This window comes from Aulonocara stuartgranti, assembly GCF_965226115.1.
Source record: "Aulonocara stuartgranti genome assembly, chromosome: 15".
In the NCBI taxonomy this organism is placed as follows: Eukaryota; Metazoa; Chordata; class Actinopteri; order Cichliformes; family Cichlidae; genus Aulonocara; species Aulonocara stuartgranti.
Window position 1 is genome coordinate 26854275 of NC_138951.1, and position 24170 is coordinate 26878444.

A 24170-nucleotide genomic window follows, 5' to 3' on the forward strand; every position below is an offset into this window, starting at 1 on the left:
CTGGGAGGCGTCCTGCGAGAAGATGGCATCAAAGGTGAAGGTCTTTGGCGCTGAGGCTGAGGACCGTCTCTGGGCTGACGTCTCGCACAGCGTGAGCTGCTTCTTCCTGCCGTCGACCTTCAGGAAGGACATGGACTCCGAGGACTCATCCTGGACCGAGCAGATCCGGACCATGACTCTGACCTGAGGACAGACAGGAAGCATGAAGCACAGAGAAGACTGCTGCGTTCATCAAGTCTCTGGCTGGACAATGGAGTTGCATCATGAAACGTTAAACTAAGCCAGAGGTGCTCAGATAGTGATAGATGGTTGGCCTGAACGTGGCCACGTTTGCTTCACCTGCAGCCGTTCGTTATCTTGGGTACAAGCGTTCAGAGATATTGACACCGAGTTGGAAGGAAACTGTGCTTCTTTGACTTTGTTTAGTTAAACTTTGATTTGATTTTTTCTACCTGCTGTTTAGTTTTGTTTTCCATGTGGTTTTCACTGAGTTTGCGTTAGATCACCTGACTCAGATCACCTGATACACACCATCAACTGTTTGTGCTGAAAGAAGCTCAGAATCAGCCGTAACGCCTCCAGAGACGTCCTGAGCTCTTCTTCAGGTATTCCAGGATGACATTTTAGACTGTAATCAGAGCTGGACTGAGCAGGGAGTCACACTGCTTTCCTGACCTTTGACCTTCAACAGCCCGTGTCCCTCAGCCTTCTAAAGGGTTTTATTGTGCAGTCATAGAGCTGCTGAGCTGGTGGCGAGGAGTTTGAGTTTACAGCCAATAATGAGACGGAGCAGGTTTTAAACATCGAGTCTCTGCGAGCCAGCTCCTCTGTCACCACGGATACAGACAGGAAGCAGCTTGAAAGTCGCCATCTGATCCAGTCACAGCTAATTTTATGTGTTCCAGTCACTCGGCACTAGGGGTGGGTTTTGATTATTGATTATTTTTTTGATTATTGATTTTCAGATTAAAATCGATTCTAGCTTGAATAACACAATATCGATTCATTAAAATCTTGAATGAATATAAATCTAAATATAAATTTATTATGCCCGAAATGCCAGAATCTCAGGCTATGTCTCTCTCCAACCAAATTTGACTGAACCAGCAGCAAAAGAAGATCCAAACTACGCTTCACATTTCACTTCACATAAACATCGTCATGAATTCTCTCTTTTGCTGTTTTGCTTCCACCACAGTAAAATGACACTTCATGCACAGCTCTCTCTCTCAGTGCACTTCAAAAACACTTTCTCATCTAAAAATCTCTGTTTTCTGCATTATTTTCTTGTTTATTACGCACAAGTCTGTTATGTACAGCGCTGTTGGCCGCTGTTTTTCTTTTTTTTAATTTAACTGACTTCTGACAAGAAAGCCCCATTTCTTTTGTTCAATACTGAAGAAAATTTTCAATATTATGTGATATTGCAAAACACTTAGCTGTGTCTCTAATTAAACCTCTGTAAATTTGCTTTCACTTCAGAAACATCAGGTAATGTTCATGTGTAGATTAATGGTTTTCTTCTGTTTTTGTTTTACTGCAGAATATTTTTAAGGTGGTTATCTGCTATAAAAAGACAGGTCAGGAAATTCTCCTTCATGTTTTTCTGTGTTTTCGCTCTGTTACTTTGACACAAAAGCATTTGCTGTGATGCTTACAGAAATGTCAGTTTTCTTTTTAAAGATATAAAAATATGGATATGTACTGATAAATGATCAGAATTATAATATTTCTGTCTGAGGCAAATTTCCCCAATTCAAATCAAATCGAATCGAATCATGGATCAAATCAAATCGGGACCTTGTGAATCAATTCTAGAAATCAGTGACGATACCCAGCCCTACTCGGCACATTTATGTTCAATCACAAATGTTTTTACAGGATTTTTTCTTCATTTTTTCTTTCACCTGATCAGTAACATCCAAATAAAACCCTAAAACTGAAGCTCCGCCTTTCTGGACAGTCTGTTAGTGCAGATGTATGATGTCATTAAAAATGCTCCAAAAAGCTCCAACAGCACAAACACAGCACAGAGGTCCAGTTTAGCTGAAGCTAAAACCCCTTGTGTCACCTGTCAGTCAGAGAGGCCACACCCCTAATAATTCAAATGCAGCTGTTATACAGGGACACATATTTATAGAGACCAAACAGTTTGTGTATCAGGCTGTAAACATGTGGGCACTGACTTCCTGCTGCCTCTGCTGGACGTCAGAGGAAGTGCATGTTTCAGTGCAGTGTTGCAGAAGCAGGCTGGGTCAGATCCTCGCTGTGATATTTTCAGATTAAAGGTACAGCATCAATAGATAGCAAAGATAGCAAATAGCAAAAATCTGAAGGGCTGCTTTCAAACTGCAGAGCTTCAAACAGAAACAGCTCTGACCTCAGTCTGAACTCAGAGTTTGATATCACTCACGATGAAGTGTTTACACCCAGAATCCAGCTCAGGCTCTCTCGCCCACACAGAGAGCAGCCAGAGGCCATGGTGAGAAGTTTTAAGACATTAAAGAGAATAACTGCAGGTTCAGAGGAATGAATGCAGCGCTGAATGCAAACGAGAGAAGAGACGGCAGTCAGAGTGAATACTTACCTCTGACTCTGCCTGTTTCCAGGAGTTCATCTAATGTCACTAAATTCTTACAAAGTCAAATCAAGAAGCATGTGCAGAGGAGGGATGGTAGAGGATGGAGATGGAGTAGCAGAGAAGGCTCATGGATGAAGAAGTACATGCAGAGGTGGATGCTAGGATAGGAGGAGATGGAGGCAGGTGATCTGTTGTGCAGACCATTAAAGAAAAAGAAGAAGAATACGAGCAGCTTCAGTTTTCTTAATGAGAACTTTGTGTTCAGATCAGAAGGAAAGAAGAAGGAGAAAGATGAAATGATGATCTACATTGTGAGTAGTTTGTAGGTGTTGGCAGTGACTCTGTTAGTTCAGTGTAAGGTGCAGGAGCAGAGATGTATGATCCTCCTAACTTCACCGCGTCTCCTTTAAAATGCTCTTTCATTTCTGTCCTTGCCTCATTAACCGTTGCATTGGCAGGATGCAGATGTGAGCTCCTGCAGCTGCCGGCGGATGGAGATGAAGGAACCTGAGCTGCAGCGAGGAGACATGGAGTCCCTACATGGTGCCTGCAGGGCTCTGAAGCCAGCAGCACACCCTGACCTGTGGGGACCTCACACAGAGCCCACCTGCTGCAGGAGGAATCACCTGACATCTGAATGCCAGCAGAGAGCTTCCTCTTCAGGATTCAGGCACACTTACTGCTGCAGTCACAGCAGCTGGCATAGGAAGAGTTTAGGGGGATGATGAGGGCTTCACATGGACGGAGAGTCATCAAACTCAAACACGTCAGTGAACCATGTATGTCTGCGAGTCTCAGTTCGGTGCTTCTTTGTGTCAGCAGAGATGAGAGAGCACAGAAATGAGGAGCTCACGCTTCAAGCTAATGGTGCGCCAGAGTTACCTGGCTCACCAGTCAGCTGTGTCTGAGAGGTTAGCAAGGACATCGTGTGATTACGGTGATTTGGTGGAGACCTGAGCTCAGACGCTAATCGCTCCGTCCACCAACAGTCTGATAGCCAAGCGTCTGATCTGCACCCAAACGCCAACAAACATTAACCTGTCAGAGACGAGCCTGTCAGCGCCCCCCGATGGGCTGCAGAGCTCATTAAAGCCTCTGAGCTAACGACACTCTTCTTAGAGTAATGCTGGTTACAGGGCTAATCTTCTGGAGAGCAGATGTTTAACCCATTGTTAGAAACATGTGACACAGGCAGTGTGAGCCCAGACTAAGACTACAGCACAGATTCCTGCTGATTGCAGATATCCTGCCGAGGGACGATAGCTCCTGAGAGAGAGACTGCCCACCTGCAGCCAGCCCATAGCCACATGAGCGAGGTAAAGCTTCTTCACCAAACCTGAAGAAGTGCAGTTGATTCTTTCTGAGCTCCTTAGAGCTTACAGTGACCTGGTACCCTCCCCTACACCCCCACCGCTGACTTCAAGGCTCGACTCCATCAGCTGAGCAGGTAAAGTCCCAGTAGCTACATCCATCAGATCCAGACTAACACCACACTATCTCACCTTTCCCATCCCCGGCGTGTCCTTGACCTTTGACCCAGCTCGAAGGAGACATGGTGGGATGGCAGGCGGGGAGAGCTGCAAGGCCCCGCTGAAGCCCCCGGTGTAAAGCAGCGGTTCTGGGGACTCGCCGGGCAGGGAGGCGGAGCCGGGCGGGGACTTCTTCCTGCGGGACAGACTGAGCTTGTGAGCCGCCCTGAAGACACAAAACACAGAAACAGAGTCAGAGAGCACCGAGCTGCACCCAAACACACCGTTTAACAGGAAATAAAAGAAAACATAAAATAAGATCAGAGAGAGAGAAGAGCTGATCTGAGACTGAGTATTAAGAGATGAGTTTAAGGTCCATGTCAAACACAGGCAGAGAGAGAAGGGAGGAGGAGGAGGAGGCTCAAACTCCCTCCCAGACAGATACTATACTCATTATTGCCTCCAACCACCGGCAGGACTCACTGCCAACGTCACATTTACCAGAGAGAGAGAGAGAGTGTCTGTGTGTGACCGTGTGTCCGAGGGAGCAGCAGCATCTCCTGGTGCTTTGGAGATAGATGGAGCAAAGGTACAGCAGGACATGCAGAGAAAGAAAGAGGATGAAAACCGTCCCGCTCCCATTAAACTGCGGCGCTGCATCACAACAAGAGAGGAAAGCACTCTGCGAAAGCAGGGCCACCAGCGACAAGGGCCATAAGGAAGGCACCTGTGTTTTGGTCTTGGGTTGTTCCCCACTGCAGAGACCACAGTTGGCGGTCACACAGGTCAACTGATTATCTTATCGAATTGATGCTTTTGCTCTAAAGTTGTTTTTACATTTCAAACCTCTCTCACCCCCAATTTTCACCTCAAGAAAATTCAAAGTAAATACAAAAAAACCTACTCTGATTATTTTATTTGATCCCAGTCATGCAGCTCTCTCTAGGCTCAGCATTAGGATGCTAATGAACTTGCTCCGTGGCTCAGAGTCATTAAAGCATGCTTAATATTCGGTTACTTCACGAAGAAAATGTGAAGCTCGGCAAACATGGTGATGAGGATACCGCCATAGAGGGTGCAGATCGTCCACACATCTGCTCAGGTAAACCTCAACACAGTTTATCTGTTTACGCACTGTGGGAGAGCCTCAGCCTGATCGTTGTGTTTAACCAGGTACGTATTAACCTGTGCTAACCCTCGGCATACCCGACATTCTCTGTGCACGTCACCTAACAGGAACTCATCCGCAGTGATGGCGGTTACGTCCTTCTGCGGCTGACACACTTCTTTAAAGGACTTTTTAATGCTAATGCAGATGTGCTGATGCTCTGACACCATCACCATCCACACCCACCCGTGATCTGAGACATGTGATCTACATTTACACAATTTCACGTGTTAGCTCGAATGATGGTGTTTCAGTGATGTCACTGGGTTAGGGATGACTCCATCTTCTCTGAGTGGATGTCTGACTCCACAGGTGAGCAACCGCAATAGATTGGACAAAGGGTGAAATATGTTTAACAGCCCCTGAAGGAGAAACTGAAGAGACATCAGAGACTCGTTGAAGCTGTTATTTTACACTCTATGCTTCACGCGTCTACAGTATCAATTACATCTGGACTTCATTTATCACCGCGAACACGTCTCTCCACGTCTCTCGGCTTTTGCCTTCCACAGAACTGTCAGTACCTCAAACATGAAGCTGGACTGAGATGAAATAGGATTTAAAAATCACTATTATTATTACTCACAGTTCCTTCCAATCCATTATCTGCTCAAACTTCTTGATCTTAAAGAGGAACTGGGACCAAGCTTCTTCTCGTCCTCATTCACCATTGTAAAGACCCAGATCTATTCAAACAAAGTGTTAAAACCACAGCTGTAAAGGAGGGACACCCGGGCCGCATCATCGAGGCTGACCTATGAAGCCTTCTCCAGAAAATAGATCCAGTGTCAAACCAAGCGCACCCAGAAATCTACCCATGATCGGCGGACACTCAGCTGATCAAGGAAAAACGCTGATGGTGGTCCATATCCATATAGTCCATTTTCACTGTCTCAGGTTTACCCAGATGTTTATCCAGATGTGTCCTCTTTTAAAGCACTTAAGGTTCTTCTTTTGTTGTCCTTCTGCATTCAGCTGTAAACATCCACGAGTGTAGCGTTTCGTAAATTCTACAGGTAGAACAGGTGCCTCAAAGTCCTCCAAGGTTTCTCTTCATTTTCATGCTCCCAACAAAATGGCTTTTCATCCACCAGTTTGACTTTCCATCCCCCTTGAACTCCAATAAACCGCTCTTTAAAGCGAGAATCATTTTACTTTTGCAACAGGAGAACACTGTCCATGCATCCAGACAATGATGATAACATGATGTCCAACATGGTTTTTCCTAAACTCGCAGAGTTTCTTGGTTCGTCAATCACAGCATCAACAGTGTGTCTGTCCTTTCAGAGGGATTAAACATTTTAACAAGTTCATTTTCATTTTCAACATCTGGTTTTTACCAAATCCATAAAGAAGTTTAGGGGTTGAACCTAAAAGATCTTTAAAACTACCAAAGTGCTGCGGAGGGATCCCAAACTTCTGCTAATCCTAAAGCATTCAGTTGAGTACATCAGACTTATCACCATGTTCAGCTTTCAGCAGATTATTATTCCTACTCACTTCTGTCAAACAATAAAGATTCAGTCTGTCCTTCAATCAAAAATAAGACAGGAAACCAAAAAACCCCTTCAGGTTTTTCATGATTGTTCCCATTTAAGCAATAACTCACATCACATTCATTTCATGCGTGAATGAACATCCTTCTGTCTTTGCTCCCTTCACAGGTCCAAACATATCCTCAAACTCTCCCAACCCCGTCTCGCTGTCATCAATCCAATCATCCTCTGCTGAGTGATGTTCAGGTGATCAGAGTTTTCTCACTGAAGTCCAACAACATGTGCCGAGTTCCTGATCAAAAATACATCTAAAAATATCTGACAGTATTCATCTGTAAACCAGCACCTTGGCATCTCAACACGTTTCCCTCAGTTTGTTCCATATGGCTAAACTCCAAATCTATCTTTCCGTGTTTCGGACAGGAAGTGCAAATCTGATCACGGGACATTTTCATATTGGTTGGAGCAAAGTTCTGCAGAGACTCCTGGAGGATGAGTTCACTTTATTTTATGATTGTTATCAATCCACCTGCGATGGTGTGTACTCCATAAAGCTTTGCATCCCTCCATCCTTCCCTCCGTCCTCACGCCCTGCAGCCAATCTGTAGAACTCGCCTCACTCGGTCCCAAATGAAGAGCCTCAGCCGGCTTTCCTTCCTTCCACTCTTTCCTCGTACTGAATCATTCTTCCATCTTTCTGACCCTGCAGCAACTCATTCTCCACACTCTCACCTTCCTCTCCTTCTTCTTTTACCTTTCCTTCTTCATTATTTCCACCTCTCCTCCTCTCTCCTCTTGTCATCTCTCCTCTCCTACTCTCGCCTTATTTCTTCCTTTTCAAAGCTCCACTTCTTTAATTTCGCCTCCTTTCTTTTCTTCCCTCCTTCTCCCACCTCTCCTGCTCATCTCCTCTCTCTTCTCTCCCGTAGCTCCTCAGTCTGTTCCTGCAGTATCGCAATGCCACTCCTCTCCACCCCTCCCACCTCCCTCCTCCTCCTCCAACTCCAGGAGAGAGAGAGAGGGGTGAAAGGAAGTGGCATCAGCAGAGGAGGAATAAAGGACTGAAATAAGAGGTGGAAATAAACGAGTGAATGAGAGCGGGAGGATTCCTGCCTCTCCCTGCCGTTGTTGCTGGGAAACACTGGCAAAGCTCCAGCCTCCCTCCTTTCTCTTCCTCCCCTCCCTCCGTCCGTGGGTCCGTCTGCCTTGCTCACCTCACCTTCCCTCACTCTCCTCGCTCACCCCCTCTCTCTCTTTTCACTGCCCCGCCTTCTCGGTGTGTCGACACACAGCAGCTGTGAAACCACTGTTCACCCCACCACACGCGCACACACACACACACACACACACACACACACACACACTTGATATGCTACATGAATACTTCATGAGATGACAGACACCCCCACTGCTGGACTTCAAAGACACTCAGCATGTGTGTATGTGTTCGAGTGAGTGTGTGTAGTGTAACCTCTCTGAGAACCTGCAGGCTGGGTCACTGATATGAAACCACAGACAGACTGAAGGAGAGCAAACAGGAGACTTCAGTCTGTGAGCTGCAATCACTGATCAATCAACACAAATTAATCCATTTCAATAATTAATAAAAAAGTAAATGGTTTTTTTAAGGACAAAGGAAAAAAACCCTTTCAGTTTAATGTGAATGGGATGTCCAGGTGTCCAACACTGCTTCTGTGCACATAGGCAGAATGTGTGTGTGTGTGTGTGTGTGTGTGTGTACATGTTTAGACATCATTGTGAGGACATAAAATTGGCATGCTACTATACTTATGGGACAAAGTGAGTGTCGCCACGAGTTTGATGGCATTTTTGAGGCTCAAAATGTAGTTTTAGTGTCAGGCCTAAGGTATTCATTTTTGATGGTTAGGGTAAGTAACTAGGGAAAGTAAAATGTCAATGAGATGTCCTTAATATCGTATGAAAATGAGTTTGTGTGTGTGTGTGTGTGTGTGTGTGTGTGTGTGTGTGTGTGTTCCTGTCTTGCCATCTTTGTGAGGACCGAAATCTGCATTCTACTATAATTGTGAGAACCAACAGTCACTTGTGAGGACACACACGCCGGTCCTCACAAGTTTGAAGGCCTTTTTGAGGCTCAAAATGTGGTTTAATGTCAGGGTTACAATTAGGTTATGGTTAAGTTTAGGGTAAGGGTTATGGTTAGGCATTGATTTTTAATGGTTAATTAAAGGGCTAGGGAAACCATTATGTCAATGAAGGTCCTCGCTAAGATGGCTGAACGGGCTTGTGTGTGTGTGTCTGTGTGTGTGTGTGTGTGTGCACTAAAACTCTTTCTCATCAAATCTCATCACAATGTTATGCACACGTGCACGAGGCTTGTTCCAGCTTTATGAACGAACACCTGTGCAGACACACTGGAACTCTTCATTTGCAGGTAAAATGTGTATCTTGCAGAGTATGACATGGAAAAAAAAGCGACGATGAGAGTGAAGGATTGTGGGTATGTAACCATCAGAGAGATGTAATCTCTGGAGCGTGTCCGGGCTCTGCCCCCGGCCTCCTCCTGCTAGGACATGCCTGGAAGACCTCAGCTCCCTCCTTTCGACCCTTCTCTATGGGAAAGGAGTGCTCCCCTCAGCCTCCTGGTAGATCATAGATGTACATGTGGTAAGAGTTTGACAATCCTCAGTAATCGTGGTCACAAAGTCATGTGTCTGCCCAGCGGGATGACAGCAACTCCACACCAGCATTTTATGGCAGAGGGGTAAAAAACCCTCCATAATGTAGCCCAACGGTGGTGACACACCGTTCCGGTCCAAAGCTGGTTGGCTGTTTCCTGAGCAGGAAAGTACACAGAGTTCACTGTCAGAAGTGAACAAATCAGAGCTGAGGAAAGCAGCATGAGGAGCTCGGGTTCATTCAGCGCTGTCTGCAGGAGCTCAGCTGCTCTGAAATTATATTTATCATAACTCCCCTTCAGGTCATCTCAGGCCAGACAAACCTGCCAAAATGTGCCTGACAGCAGTTTTACTGTAGTTCCTACCTGCTGCTGCTCTCTGGGGACACGTTTGAATGCATGCCCAGGAAAACAAGCAACATGTGAGTGGAGAGATGATTATTGATCAGAGGAGGAGCTGGAGAGAGCTGTGTTATTGCTGCAGAGAGCGAGGAGAGGTATCAGAGCCACAGATCCATTTCCAGATCAATTCTCTGAAGCAGACGCCAATCGATAGGAGCAGCCCAAGGCCATCTGTCACAGTTAACCTGCAGGCAGGTAATGATCAGCTGTGGTCTTAGGTTCACTCACTGAACGATTAGACACAATTAAAAGAACCACGTCTGTGAGAGCGTGGAGCTAAAAGCTCAGAGGCTCCACCGCTCACCCTTCATATTTACAGTTTTTTTTTTTATCATTGACTGTTTGGTTTCATCTTCTCTGTCTGTCTCCAGGTGTGCATGTTAGATTGACATCACCTTCTGACCAATCACAATAACACAAAGTGGCTCTGTTTAGACCTGAAAGACCATGAATCACCCCCGACTGCTAATCAGTAACATCCAATCAAAACCCTAAAACTGAAGCTCCACATTCCTGTACACTCTACTACTACAGTAACCTAGTGGCAGCCATATTTTTGGTCACATGATGTCATTAAAATGCCTCAAAAGGCTCAAACACGTTCTAGACCTCCAGTTCAGGTGAAGCTAGCAGCTGCAGCCTGTGTCCACCTGTCAGTCACAGAGGCCACGCCCCTAATAATGCAAACTTTGGGCTTTATTCTAACATAAACAGGTGTCTTATGGTTTTATTATCGTTGTGATCCTGGTACCACCTTCGGTCTGACACATGGTTTGAACACAAGGACGTCCTTCTCAATGTTCTTTGTTCCAGAATCATCTGATGACTCTGTGATCAGACGTCCTCTGAGGCAGATGTTTGTCAGACCCAGGGCCCTGCTGTCAGTGTGTGGGTGCAAGCTCCTTCGGTCCAGCTTCTCCTCAGAGTGCTGCTCCAAACATCATCTCAGCCCTTGTTATCCTGGACAGCCGTCAGCAGCTCCACCTCTGCACCACCAGCTTTTATCTTCCTGCCATACGCCCTGCACTCCAGGCCGCTGAAGTCCGACTGTCTGACAGTGAGAGATAAACTCTGAAGGAATGATGTGACTTTGCTTCATGAGCTCAATCGCTTTGGCCCTTTGCCCAAACTCCCCAGTGGCTTTTTTTGAATTCAGTATGAATCATCAAATATTTGTGTCACGCAGTTATAAATAATACAACTCATAATTCATACCACTTCTCACTATGGCAAGACATAAACCTTGCTTAAACCCAGAGAGGTGCAGCAGTGGCTCATTTGGAAGACGCTCCAGAGAAAACTGAGGTTTCTGTCTTTTATCTGCTGCAGGAACAGGGACAACAGTGGGCAGAGCTTTTGTGATCAACCGTCACAGAATCACAAACAGTCGTGACAGCGATGACTTTAACGGGAATGAAATTGGCACAATCAGGATGGACTGCGGACAGTCTCGTGCACTCCATGTGAACCGCTGAACCACTGTTTGTTTCACACAGTTCACATGTGATGGGACACATGTTGAACCTGCAAAATGTCAGGATGTTCATAAAGTTTATTGACAGTAGAATGCAGAAAATATGATCTTTAATCAAATATGAACTCGTTTTCAATCTGAGGGCAGTGTCATTGTCTTCAACATCAGTCTGTGAGATGAGAGCAGCTGCTGCACTGTGAAACATTTAAAACATGTCAAACGGTTTCTCAATTTAGACATTTGACATGTTTTATAAGCTCTGTTGATAATAAATTATGAAATCTGGAAATCATCACCTTCTGTTTCTTTCAGTTTCACATTCATGATTACATGAGGTTACACAAGGGTAATTCTTCGGCATGAGACAGGAAACTGTGAGGCGGTCTGGACAGGAAGTCCTGGGGTGGGCAGCAGCAGGTACCAACCCTCCGTCACACTCATGTCTGCAGCACGATCGGCTCAGCGAGGCCTTCAGGACTCAGCTCTCTCTGGATGTGGGTCACGTTACTCCTCAGCTTTCCACTCTATCAACACACTGCTCTCAAGGTTGAAGGTTTGATTCCCAGCTGAGCCCCAGGGGTGACTCTCTGCTCTGTGTAACCTCCTTACATCACTTCCTCTATCACTCTATCCATGCGTACAGGGATCAGGGACACAGGTCATTTTAAAGTCTCACGTCTGCAGAAAGCTCAGCCTGCCTTAGTTACTGAGTAAAGAGTGTCCTCCTCACAAACATGCTAAGCTATGAAATAAAAGCCTGAGACGATCCATATATCAAAGGCTGATCCGTGTCTCAGAGTGTCTGAGGACTGTGTTACTGCTGATGCCCTCCAACAGGACACGATAACAGAATCTAACCTAAGTGGAAGATGTTTACTTCAATGACTGCAGGAATTCTGGCTGTACTTGCGACTCTTCAGGTCTGGAGTCCCACAGGTGTTAAAGGCAGGTCTGCACACTAGCAAAGAGGACCTGGACAGGTCACCGTCGTCGAGGTGGAGAGAAGTTTAAACTGTCCAGCATGCAGCGTCAGGTGACCTGTCGCTGGTTAAACCACAAGCTCTACCTATCTGCACTCTGACTCACGAATGTCTTCACGAGGCTCTCCCTGCACAGAGAGCAGCAGAAGTTTGTGCTCCATGTTCACTGACTTTCTCAAAGTCAGCAGCAGCTGTGATTGGGTTTCACTGACACTGGAGCCAGTTAACCAGCAGTCCTTCTCTGGGCAGACTCTGCTGCAGCGCTGCGGCTCTGTTGGGTCTGAGCGGTTTGGGAGAGGCTCTATTCTGGACAGGAAGTCGATAAAAAAAGCTTGGGCCGTGAGCCAGAAATCCACTTTGGGGAACTTGACTCTAATAGTGGGAGTGGGTCTAATCCTCACTTTATTTTGGGGTTTCACTGTGAGTCTAAGCGGCAGGAGGTGTGGCTCTGCTCTGTGCTCCAGGCTCAACGCCGGTCCGAACCTCCGGCCCCGTGTCCACAGTGTCTCCATCACCTCCGACAACACCTCCTCACAGCACAGCAGCATCAGGTGGCCCTGACCGCTGTAAAGATGCTGCATCGGGCTGAGCTAAGCCTACAGCTGTGACTGAGCAGCAGCAGTGAGCAAACAGCGAGTGGGGAGAGCAGCCGGAGGCTCAGGTGTCGTACCTGCAGACGGCGTGGAGTCGACAGTTGGAGGGGATCCCTGCATTAACATAGCTACGTTTTTGATTGGATGTATGTAATAAACACAAACACAAATAAAACACTCTGACAGTGTTTTGTTCGCGCCCTGAACAGCCGGCTAGAAAACATTTCAGATCATTTGTGTGTCCGAACAGGAGGACACACCTCCTCCATTCCCTCTGTGACCCTCAACATCCAGAATGGGTCAGAATACCAGATTTGAGCAGACAGACGGAGTCAAAGCCCCCCTGATGCCGAACACCACCTCTCACAGCTTGGACAGGAGGAAAAGCTGCCAATTAGATTCTGCAAGGAGAGAATCTGAATCTGGAGCACTTTCATTGATCCCTGAGGGAGACGTTCCTACAGCAGCAGGATCTCCGTGTGAATCCACACATGAGGTTCTGCTGTATGAGCTTCCCTCACAGGACAAACACAACTGAAGCCCAGAGAGCTTCATAAGATTCACAGTTTTCCCTGCCGATAAGGACCTCCCTCATAAAGCAGTGTTTTGGTTTGTTCACAGTGACCCAGGTTTTCTGTGAATTAACAGAAGCGTGAGCGTGTTTTATCGTTACAGTCTGAGCTACATTGGCTGTAATGTTTATTTCGTACAGTTTACATACAGAGAGTCGTGATGACTCACTGAGCCAGGGGCGGATCTAGAAGGGTGGCATGGGGTGGCAAGTGCCACCCTAAAATGATCCCTTGCCACCCCAAGTGCCACCCCAGTTTTGCATATGACGGTGTTGTTTATTAAAATAAGATAGCATTAACAATTTTTATCGTAGTTACAGTCAACAGTGAATATAAATGCTAAAACTGAATATATTGGATAGTGTTCCCCCCTTGCACCATTAACAAATAGTTCAGCCCATAGCAGAACTGTCTTTTTTCTTGTTTTCAGTAGCAATTCATGCTTATGATTGTGCCAGAGCACATTTTGAACAACACCATGGGAATTTCGGATTTTACTCAGGTGGTTGGATGCTACACTCTGGAAATGGAAGGAAGGTGAGTGTTATTAACCCTCTGTGGTCCACGCTGCACCTCCAAATCATATGACTATTTTAAGCTGACATAGCAACAAGCTGCGGCCAAGCTGAGTCAGCCCACATTGAAAGTTAGGACTTCAAAGTTTTTACATTTTAATTACGGGCCAGTAAATCCTGTCATGGTCCTGGGTCGGTGACACAGCGCTTTTAGTTTATTATCATTTTCTAGTTTATTATGATGATGATGATGATTATTATTATTGTTTGAGTTCTATGTGTTATATTCGGTTTGCCTTTGAGTCTGCGTCTGTGTCTCTGTCTGTCTATGGTGTCAACCCGTCTGTGAAGCAGTCTGTTTAGTTCTGTGTCTTGTTTGGTTCCCCGTGTTTGAGTTTCCTAGTTTATTGTGAAGGTCTCTGTCTGATGTGAGTGTGATCAGTTTACGTTTCCCCTGTCCCGTCAGCTCCGATTCCTCCCAGCTGTGTTGCCTTCCTGTCTCTCATCCCCTGATTACTGGTGTGTGTATTTAAGCCCTGTGTGTTCTCCTGCCTGTTGCCGGTTCGTCTGTGTTACTCGGTGTCCTGCTCGTCGTCTGCCTCTCTGCCTCTCATCCCCTCATCCCCTTGTCGTATGCTCCCAGATCTGTTATTTTAGTTCTCCCAGTTTAGATGTTTTCAGTTATTTGTCATGCCCCCACTGCTTGTTTGCCACTACACCTTGTAAATAAACTTCACTAGCGTTTTCATCCACTGCTTGCATCTTGGGTCCTCCTTCCTCCACACCACACGGCTCGCCTTCCCAGCCGTGACAAATCCAGAGTTATGATAATATATATAAGCCATGCTTTTTTCTAAATACTGTCATCACGTATTTGTGTGTGTGTGTTTTAAGCATTTTCTAAGGACAGCGCAAAAACAGTAAAGAAAGGAAAAAAAGCCACCACTTTCCTATCGGTGGAAAAATGTACCATGTCGACCAATTTAAAAAAAAGTCAACATGTGGGATTTAGTTGTTTAGGAAGAGGGGAGAGTTTTGGGAATGACGGTAACGGCAGCGAGACAGAGCGAATGAGTGAGAGAGAGAGAGAGAGAGAGAGAGTTTTTAGATGTGGGAGATTTGTGACGTTTAGTGTGGAGTGTTTACTTAGTGTGTTGTGTTGTCTTGTGTAGCTGTTCTGTTGTGTAGTCGTTTTATTTTGTGTGTCACTGAGGGCACTAATGAATGTCACTAAGGCACATTTGCAATGTAAACACTGTCACTAAGTAGAAAACCAGCGGAGTGGTACACATCCTGTTGTCAGGCCTGCAGGTTTATCCCTGTGCTGTTTTTTTTTTACTGGCACACATCATTTGCGGGGCATCTTATTGCAACACCTGATTGTTCTCTCATTTTAGTTTTAGTAATATTTTTAAATGGTTGTACAAAATGAAAAAAACAGCATGTGCATTGGCTGCATTTTTAGATAAATAGTTGTATATGTTTAGAAAATGTACAATTTATATTTTCATTTCAAGTTATAAAAATTTACTCAACATGTCTGTGGTTTTCTTTTTTACAGTAAAAAATACTACTAGGATTTAAGTTCTTTGTGTGATTTCAGATCAGTAATAGTACTATTAATAGTAATAGTAGTACTAATGCAGCATGTCAGTGAAAAAACAACTAAATTCAGTTGAGCTGAAAAGAATGATACCAAAAAGGCAAGGGGGAAAAAAAAGAAACAATTTGAGGGTGAAATACAAACGTAAACTCAAAAGGAGTCAAAAATGGCCGATTGTATTTCAGACGTCAGTGGGTGAATCCAACAAATCATGAAGAATTAGGTTTAAATTTTTGTTCATGAAAGTGCAGATTTCTGACATTTTGTGTAATTTAAGCTGTAACAATGTGATTGTTTTCTAACAAAAAACAATGTGAAACTCAAGTTAGGCTTGTGTTTGTAAATGAACCGCCCCATGTTGTGTAGCTTTCTGGATTTTATACTTGTTGGGCTACATATTTATTTATTATACAGGCTATACAGTACATAACATCAAAACTCACATGGTTTATGTAACTAAAGTGTGTAATTATGTGGGCTACAGACAAAAATTAAGTTATAGACTATATTTATATGAAAAACATGTATACTTACTGCATTTGAATCATTTTAACCATATGTAACCACCTGCATATGCGTTTGGGGGGGGGGCTTTGATTTTGCCACCCCATTTGATTTCTTTGCCACCCTCATGCCAGCCTAAGAAAATTTCTCTAGATCCGCCCCTGCACTGAGCTCACAGACTTCATCCAGTCAGACCACAGGAGTCGCCCCTTGCTGGCCAGAATGCAGGTCTAAAGCACGTTAGTATTGGTTAGTCACACTGATCTATGTGCAGCATGTGCTGCTTTGCGTCTCTCTGTCGTGTTGCGTTCACTGACCTGATCAAGAAGGCGGCAGCGGCAGACGGTGGCTGGCTGGTTTGGGTGCTGACGCTGTGGGCTGCTGGTTTAACGGGAACGTTCTGGGCTGTACCCGTCACAGTCAGATGACCTCCATCTGCAGTCAGACCCTGACAGATGAGACAAATATCAGGTCTTAAGCCAAAACATGAAATCCAGCATCAGTCTCCTTTTGATGTTTGTTCTGTTCTTAAATCGTTTATTTTTTAATAAAACTCATCACATTTTTCATAATTTACATAATTAATAAAAGCAGACAGTCTCCTTCAGACTGACACCACCTCACAGAGGATCCCGATGCCATCAGACGCCGTCAATGCTGCACCTTTAGAGAAACATCTGTACTCAGACTTTGATATTTATGTTTAAATATATTTTTGTAGCAGTATAATATTTATAGTAAATAATGCCGATATCCCAGTATTATTTTTATTCAGAGGTCAGACTTCCCCCAACGCTCTTTATTTATCAGAAATTGCAGATGAGCGCCGTTAGCTCCTGGCTTCATCAGCAGCAGGAGGAGGCAGCTCTGGATGAGGAGATCATTAGTTAATTACCTCAGGTCGTTAGCCTGATCGTTGCCATCCAGACTTCCTGTTCTGCTCAAACATGGCTGCTTCAACCACTGAAGGCTTTTTCCGGTTTACCGTGGCTAATGGCTAGTCCTACTGGGCTAATGACCGGTCAGCTGGTCTGCTGCTATAATTACATTTCATCATACAGAGCAGCTTGTTTTGTCCTTTTGTGCTTTCATTCCAGGATAATGGAGCCACAGATGAGTGTGATCTCAGAAACGTCCAGCTATTTGCAGCTGCAGTAGCACAGCTCCTGTCTCTGGCCTCAGATCCGTGGCCTAGTTATGGTGAATTACCGCAGTTACAGGAAGTGGCACACTGGGGCAGATCCACTCTTCAGCTGTGTGACCGCAACACGCTCGGCTGGCTAACAGGATTACACAGAGAGCCGGCAACGGGATGAGCCAGCGCCAAAACGCCATCCTGAGTGAGACCAATCAAACACGAGGGCCACAGAGCACGCTGCGATTACCGCCTCACGGCTGTGCAGTGATGGTTTCCATCCAAGTTTGGAAGAGGAACAGACACGGCGAAGGTTTAAAACATCAGAGCAAAGAAAACATGCTCTGTGACCTTTCACCTTCTGCTTATGTCATCACTGTCATCATGTCACACCTGTGTGAAGGTTTAATGAGTGAATTATTGTAACTGTGCTGAACTTGACCTTTGACCTGTGGGATATGACTGGCTCTGAGGCATGTTGTGTGGTCAGGTGTGTATGTGGCTGAGCAGGATAAATCCATAAAATCATGTGACACTCGTTTTCATCATCTTCACCTCAGCTCTGACTCTGTTTCTCTTTCTCTGCGTCACCAAGTCAATGTTCACCCTTTCACAATAAAAGCCATGTCTATTAAATAACACCTACTGAAAAGCAGCCACTGAAATGCAGTGTCAAGGACATGACATCATCACAACCTCTCCTCACACTGTGATCGGCGGCCATGTTTACTCCTGCCCAGGCGTAAGTCTGAATGCCAATCATGGAGCTGAGATAATCCTGAATATGATTGTCTGAGTTATTATACAAGAATCCATGAAACAAACGATCCAGGTCTGAGGAGGTGCATTGTGTCAACAGTGGGACTGTGAGGACGTATCCCCATGGATGATGACGACCTCGGCGAATCGTGAATCTCAGAACGATCATATCACTGCTGTAGGAGAAGGAGTAAAACGGAGCTGGTGGAGGATCAGAGGCTGCCACGATTAAACTCAGCATGCTGATGGCAAATAATGAGGCCCATGATGAAGACCTGGCTTCCTACAGTGCTTTGAGAGTTTTTAGTCCCGCTGCCGTCATCACGCTGTCACAACTGCTCCATCAAACACCTGAGACTAACTTTGTCTTTTTCCAAAGGTTGCTGCTGAAGGTTGGGAACACCGGAGAAACTGGAAATTTCAGTCTGTTATAACTGCAGCTGACACACACACACACACACACACAAAGAGTTGTAGCCTGACTTTACAGCTGCATTAGAATCATGTGCAGTGTTGGAGTCAAATTGTTAAATGTCGTCATTGTGTTACTTAAATTTGTAAGTCTTAGTTCAAACTTATGAAACGCCAGGACTGCCATAATGAATTAATTAAATACACCATTAAATAATTAATTAAATGTGGCAATAATTAATTAAAGTGAGAAATAATTAATTAATTAAATATTTTTGATGCATTGAATTAATTAATTATTGCAACATTTAATTATTTATTTAACATTTTAATTAATTATTGCCACATTTAAATAATTATTTAATGGTGTATTTAATTAATTCATTTTGGCACAGTTGACTCCTTCAGGTCTCACCATGAAATAATTTTATCTGTCAACCTCATCCATCCAACCCAGGAGGCGGGGTTAACGCTGATCGAGTCAGAACCATTGCTTTGGCCTTGTGGCCATTGTTTTTAGCACACAACAACCGACATGTTAAAACTAACAGAACTGAACTTTGAAAAACCTTGTTTGTGTGTCATCAAATACCGTTTTAATATTTTTTAGCCGAGAATGTAGTGGTTTAATCTTCAGATGTGTGGTTGGTTTGTCAAGATAGAGCCTCTTTGCAAAAGCCCTTTGATGATTTCGGAGATGTCTGCCCAGCCCAGTCTCATGGCAAAGGGTGGGATAGACCCGCTTGCCTCGCAAGCAATTGAGCTGTTATTACCGCCAACAAAATGCAGGTCCTGGTACACAGCTGCCATAACCCCCGCAGTACACTGACTTCATTTACTGAGGTTATATTTATTGGGTTTTTATTTCCTGATGTTCGTATGTGTCATACCTGTTTCAATTCTACATTAAAAACATGTTTAAGGAGGAGAGAGAGCAAATAAATCCGATTAACATCTGATGTTTGGGTTTTTGTTCAATAATGAGCATGACCTGCATATAAACGCATAAAAGAAATAACGTTGGTGTTTCCGTCATGTAGTAACTGCTAGGTTTAACTGTACAAAGGTTGTTCGACACTATGAAACACATACAGACTCCATGATGTTCAGCTAATATTTTTATTGTGAATATTAATCATGAGGGTAAACGGCCCTGTACACCACGGAGCGAGGTCAGCATGTCCACGATATCTTCAGCTTGTGGTGGACCACAGGTGTGTTCCTGTGTTTTGTGGCGCGATATGCGCAGTTGATGTTGGACATGAATAAAGAAGGAGTAAGAACTGGGAGTTCTGTGTCATTGATGCTTACCTCCACATTGGTGACCCCTGATTCGGGCTAATGTAGTGACCTCCGGGGATGCAGCCATGGAGCGCCTTGGCATTGTAGAGCGTTCGAACAGTGCATGGGCCTCTCCGCTTCACATGGTGCCCAAATCGGACGGTCAGTGGCGACCATGCGGAGATTTCCGCCGTTTAAATAATGCCACGGAGAATGACCGTTACCCCATCCCCCACATTCAGGATTTTTCTGCCCATCTCGCCGGAACATTGATTTTTTCTAAAATTGACTTGGTGCGGGGGTATCACCAAGTTCCTGTGCGCGCCGAAGACATTCCTAAACCTGCTGTCATTACCCCCTTCGGCTTGTTCGAGTTTTTGCGCATGCCGTTTGGCCTGAAAGGTGCTGCCCAGACCTTTCAGCGGCTGATGGACTCCGTTTTGCGTGGACTGCCGTTCGGTTTTTTTTTTTATCTGGATGATATATTGGTGGCCAGCTGCTCAGCGAGCCAGCACGAGTCCCATCTGCGCCAGGTTTTCCAGCGTTTGGCAGCGCACGGCCTGATCATCAACCCTTCCAACTGCCAGTTTGGGTTGCCTGTTCTGGATTTCATCGGGCACCGCATTTCCGCTGAAGGTGTGCTTCCGTTGCCCAACAGAGTCCAGGCCGTTTCGACTTTTCCGCGTCCCACGTCGGTTAAAGCGTTGCAGGAGTTCTTGGGGATGATAAATTTTTACAACCGCTTTCTCCCCAGAGTTGCCCACCTGCTACAGCCACTCTATGCTGCCTTAAAAGGTAAAACAGCCAAAGATCCGGTTGACTGGCTGCCGGAACGCATCCAGGTGTTGTCTGCGCTGGCTGACGCCACCCTGCTGGCCCACCAGCTTCCATCGGCGGAGATCGCGTTGACCACCGACGCGTCCGACGTGGCAGTGGGTGGGGTGTTGGAACAGCGGGTTTCAGGTCTCTGGCAACCGCTCGCCTTTTTCAGTCGTACGCTCCGGGATGCTGAACGCAAGTACAGTGTTTTTGACAGGGAGATGCTGGCCCTGCACCTCGCGACACGACATTTTTGTTTTTTCCTCGAGGGTCGCAACTTTACTGCGTACGTTGACCACAAACCTTTGACGTTTGCGATGTCCAAGGTCTCTGACCCATGGAGCGCACGCCAGCAGCGCCAGTTGGTGGCCATTTCAGAGTTTACCACAGACATTCAGCATGTGGCTGGTAAGTCCAATCACGTCGCTGATTGTCTCTCACGTGTGTTGGTTTCTCCGGTGTATGTCGGCGTCGACTACGCTGCCATGGCCGCTGAGCAACGTGCTGACCCAGATGTCCTTGCCCTTCAGTCAACAAAAACGGGCCTCGTGCTGGAGTACACCCCGGTGTGGGACGCGGTCCGCACCTTCTTTGCGACGTTTCCACCGGCCGCCCCCGCCCGGTGGTTCCCCTTTTGTGGCGTCGTCGTGTTTTTGACTCGGTGCATGCCCTCTCTCATCCCGGCGTCCGGGCCTCGGTCAAGCTGGTCAGCGCCAGGTTTGTTTGGCCGGGCCTTTGCAAGACGGTGAAAGAATGGGCGGCGGTTTGTATCCCATGCCAACGCTCGAAAATCCACCGGCACACACAGTCACCCCTCGAACCTTTCCGTGTAGGCGTTTCGATCACGTTCATGTAGGCCTGGTTGGTCCCTTGCCGCAGTCACAGGGTTTCACGCACCTTTTGACTGTGGTGGACCGCACGACCAGGTGGCAGGAGGCGGTACCCTTGGCGTCCACAACAGCGGTGACGGTGGCCAGGGCTTTTTTGTCAACGTGGGTTTTGCGTTTCGGTCCCCCTGCTAACATTACCTCGGACAGGGGCCCCCAGTTTGTTTCTGAGCTTTGGTCTGCTATGGCTGACGGCCTGGGGGTCAAGGTCCACCGCATCACAGCATACCACCCGCAAGCTAACAGGATGTGCAAACGGTTTCACCGGTCACTTAAGGCCGCGCTCCGGGCTTCCTTAACAAGTGGCGACTGGGTCGACCGTCTTCCATGGGTTTTGCTGGGATTGCGTAGCGCGGTTAAAGAAGACCTCGGGGTTTTCCCGGCTGAACTGGTCCTCGGCCAGCCTCTCTGGGTCCCTGGGGAATTCTTACCTGAGAGCCCTCCCCCATGTTTCGATACCTCTTTGTTGCCTTTTCGCCCCCCCAAGAGACTCATTTCCTGTTCCTGGTCCTGTGCACCACTGCCTGCCTGACACTTTTGTTCCGAGTTCGTTGGACTCTGCTCCTTTCGTTTTCGTCAGGCACGATGCCCATAGGACTCCGCTGCGTCCACCATATGATGGGCCATACAGAGTTCTTAAACCAAGCAACAAACATTTCATTTTGGACTTTGGCGGTAGGCAGGAGGTTGTCTCTGTTGACAGACTTAAGCCTGCACATGTTATGCAAGAGGATCAGGTGGTCCCGGCCCAGACCCCTCGCCGCGGCCGCCCACCTGTCACCGGGCTGATGGATTCTGTTTTTTCCCCCAGGAGCGACCCAAAATCAACGGAGTCCGACTCGTCTGCAGCTTTTTCTGACCGCCAGTGCCAGCCTCGCTCCCGGACTGGGTTGCCCTCTGTCAGTTCCCCACCCCCCGGTTCAGCCGTTCCGGCCGTTTGCTTAAGCCCCGGGTCCTGGACTAGTTCTGCTGGGTGTTCGGGGGGCATGTGTGGTGGACCACTAGAGGGCTCCACTCACACCCAGTGTATAGGAAGTGTGTTCCTGTGTTTTGTGGCGCGATATGTGCAGTTGATGTTGGACACGAATAAAGAAGGAGTGAGAACTGAGAGCTCTGTGTTGTTGATGCTTACCTCCACAAGCTCTCTGAGTTAACCCAGCGTTTCCCAGCTGACTAATCTAACGGTCATCTACGAATAATTCACGGGTCATATCAATATGATTTAACAGAAAATCATCCTTATTACTGCCCACTATTCCAGAGACGTGAAAATCTACAGCATAAAGAACAAAAAAATATAGCAGTCTAACGCAACACTGTAACAGAGATGAGCGCGTCAGTTTGTCACAGATCAAAGTGAAATGAAAGTGATTGGTTGAACAGGTGTTCGTGATCTGTGTTTTCTGCATTTTCATCAGCGTAAGAGACTCAGCAGCAGATTAGAATAACATTTGTACATTTAACAAATCACCAAATTAATACACAGAAGAAACTATCAAACCTGTTCTGACAATTTGAGTTTGTATTCCCTCAGCTCCAGACTCGCTGCTGTTTAAATGTTTGAGAGAGAAGATTAGATATAAAAAAAAACGTCAAACATAGACTCAGTCTGAGTTCACATTTGATATTAGGCTAGGACGTAAAGTGGCTGTGCCCTGTTTTAAGATCATATATGTAAAATTGTTGTCTGACCTCCGTCGATCCAGCCGCTCAGAGTCCGTGGTTACCATGGTTACTGCATAAGTAGCTGTAATTTAAACAGCTGGCATTTTAAAACTTTACACCACCACCATTACTGCCTGTGATTTGAAATGCATTCTGGGATACCTGGTTTCCCCAAGTCCATCGATTATCTAGGATTGACCTGTCTTGACTTACTTTGCACAGCAACCAATCAAATGTTAGAGAAGCTGCAGTGGCAACCCCGCCCACTTAGTTTGATGGGTGAGGCTGACAGATAAAATTATTTCAAAGTGAGACATGAATGGGACAATAGTGCCATAATGAATTAAATAAATAAATCGGTAAATAATTAATTAAAACTGTCAATAATTATTTAAATGTGTTATTAATTAATTAAAACAGTCAATAATTAATTAAAGGTGTCATAAATATTTATTAAATTAATTATTTCTCATTTTAATTAATTATTTAATGGTCATTATGTCAGTCCTGGCGTTCCCTACAAACTATAGGATCAATGACATTCTTTTGTTTCTGTTGACATGCCCAGCCTGTTGAACGGTGGGGGAGGCTATAGTGTTTTATTATGAGACATCCTATGTGAGGGTTCTGTTTTCTTGTTTAGTAAGCTTCCTGCTTTTATGACCCTTTTGTGGGCAGGAGGTCACACAAACGCACCCCCAAACACAAACACACACACTCACATGCATACACACACACACATTCTCGCACATGCATATACACACACACATACACACATGTGCTTACACGTGCACACACATACACACATAGTACCTTATCTTTTAGAACCATAGGGGGGGTATTAGGGTGGTGCTTGTGTGTACTGTAACTGTTTGTGTGTAACAGAATAAAAGGCGGCAGGGGAAGCTGGTTCTTTGGACTCGTTTGACACCGAGGGCAGAGGACCGAGGGCAGAGGACTGCTGCCGTCTGGCTCCCTTTGCTAGCAAGTGAAATTGATCGATCGCTGATTGTCTTGCTTCCTTGCTTCGTTAATAGGAATAAGTTTCTAAACCAGCGGGGCCTGTGGAAGCGCAGACCCAACATGCAGAAAAAAATGTGAGGCTGAAGCTTCTGGTTTCTGAGTACAGGTGTGCACGTGTGTACAGGTGTGCACAGGTGTGTGTGTTTACAGTTGTGCACAAGTGAGTACAGGTGGAGC

General features: G+C 45.8%; 1 protein-coding gene across 5 annotated transcripts in view; it reads right to left on the reverse strand.

Annotated features, from left to right (window-relative positions):
- The window catches only part of LOC309690112 (kinesin-like protein KIF26A), a 67678-nt gene that overhangs the window by 26484 nt on the left and 17024 nt on the right, over positions 1-24170 (reverse strand). For 2 of the 5 annotated variants that reach the window (XM_082506988.1, XM_082506987.1), the window contains exons 4-6: positions 16331-16461; positions 4084-4276; positions 1-183 (exon numbers count right to left, since the gene is read on the reverse strand). In XM_082506988.1, the coding sequence (XP_082363114.1) occupies positions 1-183; positions 4084-4276; positions 16331-16461 (507 nt within the window). Of the gene's footprint in view, positions 184-4083; positions 4277-5804; positions 7927-16330; positions 16462-24170 lie in introns of those variants that run through there. The other 3 variants (XM_082506991.1, XM_082506989.1, XM_082506990.1) reach the window with 3 other exon arrangements.